Raw genomic sequence first — 12513 nt, forward strand, 5'->3', positions numbered from 1 at the left:
TCAGTAAATAAATGAATGAAAAGGGCACACTGTCTAATACATATTATGAGAGAATATGCAGCTTGTGGGTACCTGCTACTAATAACTGACAAATATAATATTCATGTGGACCTGAAAATACTTTAGATTCATTTGGTGTTGACATTATTTATTTCAAAAGTTGTTTTCTCTTTCCTTTCCTATATACAATGCTTTGTGTGTTTGTTTATATTTTAATTTACTTTTTCATGGTATGGAGTTCTTATTTTTTACACTTAATTGGTGTGTAACACTGTAAAAATAATTTTAGTTTCAGTGTTTGGTTGATACATTTGTTTTAAGGGTATGCCCCACGGGATACTTAGGCTGAATTACTAGATCAGGATGGAGCCATAAAAAGCATTAGAACTTCATTCTAATTCTCTGAGAAGGCTGAAAAATTAGTCATTACCTATTTGCTTATTTATGACTTAATTTATTTCTATAAACATTTTAATTCTATACTATTATTGGGAAAAAATGATAAAATAGGCTCATTATAAGAAGGTACAAGCATTATTTGAGAATTGCAAATGTAGCTTTATAACACTGCAAAGTCTGTTAAAATAAGAAAGCTCAATTACTCCTCCTAGAAGTTGCCAGTTTATATTCTGTATTTCTTCAAAAAGTCTCTGGAGAATAAACATGTAATTATATATGCTCTCATTGATTTTGTACATAGTTAAACAATTTGCCTTCCAGAAGATACTACTAAAAGCAGAAACTCACCTTCCCATTCTGTTGGGATATCCCCTACTTCATAGTCTACTTCTCTTTTATTTGCTGCTTCCACAATTCTTTTCTCTCGAATAGTTTGTCCTATAAGACAAAAGTGATTATTACATTTTTAAATGAACCCATGACACAGTAGTTACTACAAGTAATATTTTCTCTTTTGATATTGCACACCTTCTCATATGGTAAAAGCATTAACAGGAAAAATAACACTCCACTTAGAATTAGGTATGTTAGAAAAAGCAATTTCTGTACTGCAGAAATTTTAAATTTCCTACCATAGTATGCAAAATTAATTTTGATAGAATAATAGAGAAAAAGAACTAATTACTCTGTACGGCACTAATGGCTAACAAAAAGAAAAACATTTTAATAATCAAAAGAGTGTTCAACTCCTTCACACTCTGCAGGTATATATATTAGAGGTGCCAATGGCTGCTGCTACTGCCCAAGGCAATAGCTATCCATGGCCCTTACGAAGTACAAGTATGTAATGGATCACAAGACCCTGCTGCCCCCTCCCCCCCAAAGTACACTAGCAAATCCAGGGGAACCAAGCCATAGATTGAATTCTGTGGCCCATCTGAGTGACTCCCTGTCAAGGGAATCTAAATGAAAAGGGACAAAAACTGGCGAGTTTGGGGTATGGTGCTTCAGGTGTGAGATCAACCTCTGGAGCAAGATGGTAGCAATGCAGAAAATGTGAAAGCAGAGGCAGCAGCAAAGAAAAAGGTCGAGAGGGGTCAAGGATGGAATCAGAATGACTGTTGCTTCCACTACTCAGTAATAAAAAGTTGATTAGTGGGTATTTTAAGTTCATAAAGAAGGCACAAAACTATTTGCTATTTTCTTTTTTCAGAAAGCCTTGATTATATCCTTCAAAGCAGCTTTGTCAAAATGGTGGTTTCAAAAGATGTTCCTTTGACATTGAACCTTTAGCCTGGGGAAACCAGGTAAGCTTTCTACTTCCCCATAGATAATGTGTGCCTGCCTACTCCATGGAATGTTAGCTGAAACAGAGAAGACAGTGGTGAGTAATGAGGAGAGGAGCATGGCTTAACAATGATCAGACCAGTCAGGGAAAGAAATCTGGGCCTTACAAAACACCACTTTCTCTCCACACTCTTGGGCCAACCTTACATTATGCTAAATAGACTGAGTGACAAAAAGAAACTGACCTTGTTGCCTGCAAATCTCTTTCCTACACTACCTGAAATTCTACTAACTAAAAATTCTTTCATTTGCAGACAAGGAAATTCCTGAGAGTTACTGTACAGGAGAAAGGAATCCACAAAAGTGTAGCCCAAGAAGAGTGAGCGGCTAGTTTTATTTCCTCTGCCTTAGTAATAGTAAGTGAAAGGCTGGGATTTCATAGACAAGCCATCAATGGCCAATAACTCTGAAGTATGGAACCAGGGAATCTCTGCATTTCATTATATCTCATTTAATCAGGTTGATTTAATCCTAATATGGAGGTTTCCCAACTGTTATAACTGTTTTGCTTATCTTATCCAATAAATTTACAGTAGGGAAAAGGATTAGTAGTAAAGTCCCTAGGTTGTAGGGACAAGGGTCAGGGTAAAAGGAGCCTATAACAATGACAGCTGCATTACTCTCACAGCAGAGGCTCAATATATGTACCTACATTTTTACTAAAATGCTATTTATAATCACATATATAAACACATCAGAATAAGTTACCATAAATTTAGCATATACTAAAGTATGTTTACATGACAATTTTCAAAATGTTTGAAAGAGTCAAAATAGCTGTGTCTTCATGTAGTTCTTATCTAAATACCAAGATGTATGTTCTTTTAGAATAACAAGTACAGAAAGGAAAACTATCATCTAAAATATGAAATGCTAACAAATGGGCTTCTGAAAGTATGTGTATGTTCTATAAGCTTTTAAATGTACATCAACAAAATTTAGCACATGGGGAGGGGATAGAGAGGTCTACCATTCCCAGTAGCACCCCGCTAAATGCATATATATTACAGGTATATCTATACGTTGTGACACAAAATTTAACTTTTTATTCCTATCCTTAAGTCTATGAATTTCATTTACGGTCTCCTAAAATTTTTAAAAATCAAAAGTCATACTTATTTGTATATATATGGAAAGATAGGAAGAGTAATTCGTGAGTTAGGCATTCCTCATTTTATTGCGCTTTGTTTTATTGCGTTTCGCAAAAACTGCATTTTTTACAAGAACCTCCACCAACAAAAAGATTAGGACTTGCTGAAGGCTCAGGTGATAGTTAGCATTTTTTAGCAATAAAGTATTTTTTTAATTAAGGTATGTACGTTGTTTTTTTTGAGACATAATGCTATTGCACACTTAACAGACTACAGTATATCGTAAACATAACTTTTACATGCACTGGGAAACCAAAAAATTTGTGTGACTCACTTTATTGCAATATTCGCTTTACTGCAGTGGTCTGGAACTGAACCCATAATATCTCCAAGGTATGCCTTTAACTAATTCCTTGATAACTGCTGAAAAAAAACCTTTGTTTATAAATAGATGGTACACATCTTTAGAAATATAAAATAAGGCCATTAGTTTATTGAATAAATTCTTTGTAATCAGATATAAGTTTTTATTCCCCAAATAAATTGTTTTAAAACTACTCCAGGGCCGGCCCCGTGGCTTAGCGGTTAAGTGCACAGCGCTCTGCTGCTGGGGGCCCGGGTTCGGATCCCGGGCGCGCACCGATGCACTGCTTCTCCGGCCATGCTGAGGCCGCATCCCACATACAGCAACTAGAAGGAAGTGCAGCTGTGACATACAACTATCTACTGGGGCTTTGGGGGAAAAAATAAATAAAATTTAAAAAAAAACCAAAACTACTCCATTCTTTGGAATAAATCCTACTTGTACAATTTTTATGAATTGGGAATGAAATTTATGCCTCCCACTGAGTAAGAAATTATGCAAAAACTGTACACTTACTCATACTAATATGCTTTCATACAGTAGTTGTAAAGGCAATCCTACTTCTCATAGCAAAAAATACTCCATCCTGGTAAATAGAACAAATTTAAGTACCTGTTCAAGTGTCAAAATTTAACGGTCTAATTTACAGTTAAAAATTAACTTAATAACAAGAACATTTAATCTATGTATAGGTTTAATAAGTCCTAATACAACAATAAACAATTGACAGTCATGTACTCAATGAGCATTATCAAGTAAAACAATGCATAGGTGTTTTACTTAATATTAAACAACATCAGATTTAATTAAAACACTCAAAAGTTGGAATTCAGGTAGATCATAATGGCTAATGGTATACGAACTTAAAGACTGTAGAAGTAACACTATTATTTCCCAAACTTAAAAAATTTTAAAGCTAGCTGCCTAGGAGGAGAGGATTTCCTATTCCTTTGTTTAGAAATTTTGTTTCTAATTTTGTTTAGAAATTCCTTTGTTTAGAACCCATTTAGTTAAAAAAAGGAAAAAAGACAAGATGCCCAGGTATTGGATATATGATAGATTTAGGTAAAAGACAGATTTCATCTGTTCTTTCGAGCTTCTGGGATAAAGTATGGGAATCCTGGACACAGATATGAAAGGGAGGATCTAGAGCAGAGAGCCCTAAACTTCAGTCATGCAAGTACTAGCTTCGCAGTTTTTGTCGCATCTTATAGTATTATATCCTTAATACTCTTCCTTAATTTGGCTTGCTTCTTTCTTCAATATTCACTTTTACCTTGCCCTAAAAAACACCCATGAAATCACTGACTTATTATACTATTAATATTTAATAGTATTACTATACTATTAATATTTTTTGTTCAAACATACATAAAATAGATAATATCTTAAAAATTTAACAGGTTGTCTTTGTACCACCTGAAGTTATCTTGCAGACTCCACTTGGGAAACCACACTGGTCTATACAGAGAGGCCCAGCAACACATATGGTGATACAGGGCATAGGAACCAACATAACTACTAAGAAATTCCTGTAGATGGGAAATGGCTGATAAATATCAAAGTCTTGCTTGGATTGTGAAGAAAAAAAATTGCTAAAATTTATGGCATATTTACCATATGCCAGACATTGAAAAAAGTTGTAACTCTGTATGGGTGATTTCATTTAAACTTGACAATTCTATGAGGTACTATTATTACTTCATTTTATAAATAAAGAGATAGGCGTAAGAGAACTTAAGACATTTACTTCAGGTCACACGCTAGCCAACAGGAGTCTGGACTTGAACACAGGTCTTCTAACTCCAGACCGTAGACACTAACTCACTAACCTATGTTGCCAGACTTGAAGACATCTACAAATGTCAGATCTGTAAGTACACTACATGTCAGTTAGTAAAGTACAAGGGCTAAGCTAAAAGCAAAAGTAACTGCCATTTCCCAGAAGATTAAAACATCGTCTTTCTCTCCAAAAAAGAAAAACCACTGCCTTTCATTAGGGTATTTCTGGAATGTAGAAAACTCATTTAACATGACAATTCTAATAATCATTTACTTTCAATAAACATTCACTGAAGAAAATCTGGAAATTACAGAAAAGTAAAAGAAGAAATAAAAATCATCCATAACCTCATTACCCAAAAAATCATATTATTAAACTTTACTGAATTTCCTTTTAGTCTTTTATCAATATATAGATTATAAATACACACTTACATATACACACATTTATAGGATTAAAGTAATACATTTGACCCTTTTCCCCCTACTCAGAAAATAGGAAGTTTCTCACGTTGTTATTCTATAACTTAAAAAGATTAATATTCAGTTTCCAAACATGTTCTGACATTCTGAGGAAGGAAACTCCTGTGTAAGTGTGCATAATAACATTTCTTTTGTTCAATTGTGTTTTAAATGTAAAGAGAAAAATAAAAGAGCTTGCCTCTTTAAAAATAAGCAATAAAGCAAGTTAAAAAAAATTAAAGGAAAATTTATGCCGATTAAGTATCAGGTATGCCATGCAAAGTAAGTTTACAAATTAAGGCACAACTTCAAGATCAGGAAAGGAAGAGGTGGAGTGCAGCGATCCATTTCATATCCTGGTCACCAAAGGAGTTCTCTCTTCTGAGAGACAAAAACCCATCATGGGAAAAAGTCTTCTGGCCTTTCCTCCCACCCTCATCTTTTTTATTTCTGACCTAGAAGAAGAAAGACGAAGCAATACTGGGGAGAGGAAAAATTCCTTGTGGAATTCTCTGAAGTTAACAGGGAGTTACCTTCCAGAGAAAAAGGGTTCATTAAAGATACCAAGCACCACTGGTAGAAGGAGAAAGCCCAGATATTCTCTACTCTCAGATCAAGTTTCTGCAAGAGAATAACCGGAGTATGCCTTATTGAGAGACAAAGAACTGATCAAACACCTGGGACTTGTTGATATTTTAAGCACAATTTTCAGGATGTAGATTTTATGGTCAGTCTTGTGGTATTTTCCCTAAGAATTTAAAATTCATTTATTTTTTGAATAGGCTATATGAGCCCAAGTGTGAAAGTCTCCCTCCCATTTCTGTCTCTTGGCCATTCAGTTATCCTCTCTGGTGCCAAACATGATGATCAATCTCTGAAGTAATCTCCTAGAGATAGCTTATAGATGTACAAGCAAATCTGTTTGTAGGAAAATTTTTCTTTTTAGGACACAAATGGTAGCATATTGACTGTTACAGACTGAATGTTGTGTCCCCCCAAAATGCATATGTTGAAATCCTAATCCCTAGTGTGATGCTATTAGGTGGTAGGGACCTTTGGAAAGTGATTAGGTCATGAGGGTGGAGCCCACAGGAATGAGATTAGTGCCCTTATAAAACAGACCCCAGAGAGCTCTCTGCTCTCCACCATGTGATGATACAAGAAGAACACAGCCATCTACAAGCCAGGAAGCAGGTCCTCACTAGAAATCAGATCTGCCAGAACTTTGATCTTGGACTTTCCAGCCCCCACAACTGTAACAAATAAATGTTTGTTGTCTAAGCCACTCAGTCTATAGTAATTTGTTATAGCAGCCTGAGCAGACTAAGATATCAATCATACTGTTTTGTATTTTGCATTTTTCCCCCTTAACAACCTACCTTGGAGATTTTTACACATGAGTAGAAAAAGATCTGTGTCATAATTTTTAGTAAACATGAATAGTACACAGAATGGGTGTATCATAATTTTTTAAACCAATTCTTTATTGATGGATACTTAGATTGTTCCCAATCTTCTGATGTTACAATGCTGCAATGAATAACCTTATATGTATGTCTTTTCAAATAAGTACAAATATATCCATGAGCTAAGGAGAATTGCTAGGTCAAATGGAATGTGCATTTGTAATTTTGATAGCTATTTCCAAGTTACCCTCATAAAGGTTGCACCAATTTAACTCCCACAAAGAGTGGGTGAAAGCATATTTTCTCCTATATCCTTACTTACCCTTAGATCTTTGCCATATGTAGCTTAAAAACAGTAACTTGCTGTAATTTTAATTTTTCTTTTTGTGAACAAGGTTAGCATCACTTAATTTTAAGAGACTTTACACTTCTTTGTCTGTGAATTATCTGTTCACGTCCTTTGACCATTTTTCTATTCGTTGTTGGCCTTTTACTTAATGATTTGTAGGAGTTCTTTAAATATTTAAGAAGTTTATATATTTAAGAATGACTGTCATTGATATGAATTGGAAATAGCTTTTTAAAGTTGGTCTTTTCAGCTTTATTTATAATATTTTTTTTGCCTTTTAGAATTTTTAAAATAATGTAGTTGAATTTTTTAATCCTTCTGTTTCCTAATTTAAAAATCTTTCTCATTCTGCCATGTTCCTTCCTTCTCTTATGGTTTCATTTTGACATCCTAAATATTTTTAAATAAAATACTTGTTACCACCTATGAGAAAAATTCATTATAAAGACAATCCTACCCTTTGCCCCAGCAATCTCATTTCTCAGAATTTACCTTGAAGACATACTTCCAACAACACAAAAATACATACGCACAAGAGTATTCATTACAGTATTATTTGCAATTGCAAAACATTGGAAACTATTTAAATAGCCAAGCATAGGAGGTTGGTTGAATAAAAAAACAGCAATGGAGTACTACCCAGCTGTGAAACAGAATGAAGATCCCTACAAAGTGAGATTTCCAGAAGATATTGAAGTGAAAAATACCAAAGTACAAAAGAATATATACATAAAGAACATACAGTGTCACTTAATGACAGGGATACATTCTGAGAAATGTGTCCTTAGGCAATTTCATCATTGTGCAAACACCATAGAGCGTACTTACACAAACCTGGATGGTATAGGCTACTATACACCTAGGCTATATGGTACTAATCTTATGGGACCACCATCGTACACGCGGTCTGTGGTTGATCAAAATGGCATTACGTGGCGCATGACTATATGTTATAATACCATAAGAAAGAAGAGGAAATAATTATATATATATATAATTGCTTCTATAGATTATTATAGTATTACATACATATCATTGCTTATTGTTACAAAAAGAAACACAGGAAGATAAATCAGAAAACAATGAAGATAGTTACCTACAAGGGGGAAGGGTCATTAGTTAACCAGGTGGAAATGATATGGAATGGAGTAGCACTTGTCTGAGTATACACTTTTGAATAAGTTTGAAAGCATGTTAATGTTCTATATATTCAAAAAATAAAATTAAATCAACATGAATGTGAAAGGAAAAATAGAAAATGAAAGCAAACTGAAACAAACCCAACTTTATTTCAAACTAATGTAACCACACTGAAGGGGAAAAGAAAAGAAAGAACTATGCCAGGTAACTTATGAGCACAGTATTTGACTATATATCCTCAGTCTTGGGCAGGAAGAGAACTGCAAACACATTCTGAGCTGTTTGTAGTATACGTTTGTTTTCCATAGTGGTGTGGGTGAAGCAATTGTGAAACTATTTTACATGTTTTACAGGATTTAGCAAATAAGTAAATATGTTAATGTTATTGGAAGCCAGTGTTCTCACTGTGGAAGGACATGTAAATATGCAATGGGAAAGGCAAAAAAAGAATAATATGGAACAAACTGAAATTGGAGATGGCCCTTACTCATGATAATTAAGATAGATATATATTTGTATTTGCATTTATGCATTTTCATGTATACATGTGTATGTATGTATATGAACATGTATACATGCATATATTTTCCTAGTTCTATTTGCAGAAAGAGCCTGGAAGCAAAGACCTTAAGAGCAATAAGAACTCCTAGAGGCCAAATCCTTGTCTCTATGCCATCATGCACCAAAAGAAACCAGGAATCCTCAGAGAAATGGCTGATTCCAGGACTAGAGCAGGGTGGGTTCAAGATGAGCCTGGAACATCTTGCTACGCCAGAAAGTAAGAGAGTTCTCAAAACAAACAAACAAAAATAATAATAATAGGGCCCTGTCACAAGGACTTAAAACCAGCTTAAAGAGGCTGACACTGGCCAAACCTGGGATAATCCAAGCACCAAAATAATTAAGGAATTATAGACCAGCAATTGTCAAAGTGTGATGGAGAGCTCTGTGACCCTTTTAAGGGGTCTGTGAGGCCAAAACTATTTTAATAATAATACTAAGATGTTATTTGCCTTTTTCACTTTCATTCTTTCATGACTGTACAGTGAAGTTTTCCAGAGGCTACATGATATGTGATAAAGCAACATGCTGAATGAGGAAGCAGATATGAAAAATCCAGCTGTCTTTTATTAAGCCAGACATTAGGGAGATTTGCAAAACATAAAGCAATGCTACTCTTTTCTCTAAATGTTTCTCTTTTGGAGAGTATAGTTATTTCTGAGCAAAAATATATTCTTTATGTAAACAGGTAATGAATTTATTAGTTTTTTTTTTTGGTGAGGAAGAGTGGCCCTAAGCTAACATCTGTTGTCAATCTTCCTCTTTTTGCTGGAGAAAGATTGTCCCTGAGCTAACATCTGTGCCAATCTGCCCCTATTTTGTATGTGGGATGCTGCCACAGCATGGCTTGATGAGCGGTGTGTAGGTCTGTACCCAGGATCCCAACCTGTGAACTCTGGGCTGCTGAAGCAGAGTGTGCGAACTTAACCAGTACACCACTGGGCCAGCCCCTATTAGTGTTATTTTTAAATGAATTAATAAACACTTTAAAACTGTTTTAGTTTCAATAATGATAAATACTAATACATATCTCATGAGCCACGCTCTTTCAATAACTGCGAAGAGTTTAAAGGGATCTTAGGACCAAAATGCTTGTACTATATACACCACTGGAAAAAAAAATAGGAATCCATAAAGCCAAACCACTAAAAGATAGAGATAAAGAGATGGATAAACAAATAAAATGGAGAGACTAAAGGGCTCTTGCTTACCATGGTGCTGAATAGCAAATGTGGAGCAAGTGCCAGAGCTGGAATATCATTTTGGAACCACCATGATAAAGACCGGTTCTGGTAAGAATCATTAATGGAAGGGGATTTTATCTTTTGTTTATATTTGGAAATAATTTCCCTTTCCTCTGCACATAGGGTGTTCTTACACATTTGAAAGTTGGACAAGACTTACCTATTGAAAGGATGATTAGGTTAGAAATTATAAAATTTCTAATTTGGTACCTACAAATACTGCCTTCCTAGGGTCTGAGTGACCCTGTAGGTGGGTAAGACCCTTGACAGGTACCATTCTGAGGCCGAGGACACCTATGGTCCTGAAGAATGAGAAAGCAGACTTAGGCATTTCTCCTTCACCAGGCCACTACTCCTTCCCTAATCCAACCACACAGGCCAGGGCGATACTTGGGCAGTCTTGAATCTTTAAATTTTGGAGCTTCAGAACTCAGAAGATATTTATCACAATGGAGAAGGGATTTTCTTCCACCAGTACCAATCAAAAGTGGAGGCCTATATTGGTTGTGCCCACAAGCAGATGTGATCCTTGTGAGGGTTTTCAACCAGCTGTCTACTTTCAGCCCAATATTTCCCACTGGTGGGGCACCACAAGGAGCAATGAATGGAATTTGGAGACGACTTTGGAGTGGAAAGACAGGTTGGACTGAGTGAGGTGACAAATCTCTGAGATAGCTATCCCCTTGTAAATAAGCAAGATTCAGGCCTTTGATGCCTGACAGGAGTCCCTGGCTTGGAGGAATGGTGGTGAAGGAGGTAGGGTGGCCAAGCTAAGACTCTTTCTGTTTGACTGGTGTCTGGCCCTTTACCCTAGTGGCAGTGATCAGTGCAACCTGGTGATAATTCTAAATCAGTTCATCTGGTGATGTAAAAAATACTGAATTTTGTAAACAAAAAGAGGCTTAGAAGTATCAATGCATAATATATGAAAGTGAAGGCTATTGAAAGCCAAGAACCATACTACATATGTTAGACATGGGGACCTTAAACCTTGTTATTCTCAAGCACTGTAAATTAAAAAAAATCAATTAAGAGTAATAAAGTAAGAATTCTTACCCTGAAAACCATTTTCACACATGACTTAAAGCATAATTTGACTGAAGTTACTCAGATGCAGCATCGACTTATTAAGAGCCTGCTGTATACCAGGCAATGTTTAGGTGTCTTCCATTTATTATCTCTTATCTTTAAAACAATCTTTTACAGATTAGGAAAAAGGGGCATAGAGTGATTAGCTTATCCATATGTACACAGCTAATTAAAGTAGTACAACCAGCATCTGAACCTAATCGTTTTTCTGACTCCCAACGGTAAGCACTTTCCATTTAAGATTTTAAAATCAGCATTTACAAAGTTTGCATATGGTATCATTACAGAAATCCAATTAAAAACTAACATTTTATTCATAACTATCATAAACTATTATTTTCCTATAGTGATCAAATGAGGCATTCCTGCTTGAACATGTGATGATTCTATAATTTGACATATTCTACATATATTTATGTGAGCATGGAATACCATCTCAGCAGGTCTCAGCAGGTAACACTTGTTTAAAGCAATTAAAGAGGCCTTCCAGAGAAGCTTTCAGAATTTTTTACACTGCCAAGTAGTTCAATGAATGACCTAAAATCTCATTAGCTTCCCTATACTTACAGGTTTCCAATAAAGAATCTCAGCCTCTTCTATCTTTGAAAATTCGAATTATATCAGAATGCTTCGTTATTCTGAAATACCTGATATAGTATGGTTTAGCCTTTCAGTACCCAAAAGCTGAAAGGTCTTAAACTATATCCAGAAAGACAGCAGAAAAATTCTAAGAGACCTATTTCCTGTATTAGTGTAAACGTTTTATGGCAAGTTCATAGCACACCAATATTCTTTTGTTTAAACCTGACTTCATTAATTTTTTAAAAGCCATAAATAAAATTTGTAAAATTTAAGTCTGAAAGTATCTGAATATCACAATTTAAGAAAAAAAGATGAACCTATTGCATATTTGTGTCTCTGCTTTCCACATGGACAATAAACTCTTATTTACTGTTTATTTTTTTAAGCTCCATAGTAATATTATATGCAAACAAAATTTAAAGTTCTAAAAATGTTATTCTGCCAACAAATATATATTGAATAGTCTACTGCATTAATCTAGGAAGATTTATAGTCAAAAGTTAAATAGGTTCTCTGATTGCATTTCCAAATCAGGCACATAAGTCTTAGAAATGTCTAGCATTTTACTTCATTTACTTCCTTTCCATTACAGTGGAAATCAAATATTGAAAATACTTATGTTTTTAAAAATAAAGAAAAAATACTTGAATGTTATGTAAAAAATCATTTATTTTCCAAACTGCAAAGAATGTTCAAT

At 34.8% G+C, this 12513-nt stretch overlaps 1 protein-coding gene across 2 annotated transcripts in view; it reads right to left on the reverse strand.

Moving 5' to 3' along the window:
• The window catches only part of NDUFAF2 (NADH:ubiquinone oxidoreductase complex assembly factor 2), a 162513-nt gene that overhangs the window by 72713 nt on the left and 77287 nt on the right, over positions 1 to 12513 (reverse strand). For both annotated transcript variants that reach the window (XM_058564027.1, XM_058564028.1), the window contains exon 2: positions 748 to 837. In XM_058564027.1, the coding sequence (XP_058420010.1) occupies positions 748 to 837 (90 nt within the window). The remainder of the gene's footprint in view (positions 1 to 747; positions 838 to 12513) is intronic.

This window comes from Diceros bicornis, chromosome 20 (assembly GCF_020826845.1).
Source record: "Diceros bicornis minor isolate mBicDic1 chromosome 20, mDicBic1.mat.cur, whole genome shotgun sequence".
NCBI classification, from domain to species: Eukaryota; Metazoa; Chordata; class Mammalia; order Perissodactyla; family Rhinocerotidae; genus Diceros; species Diceros bicornis.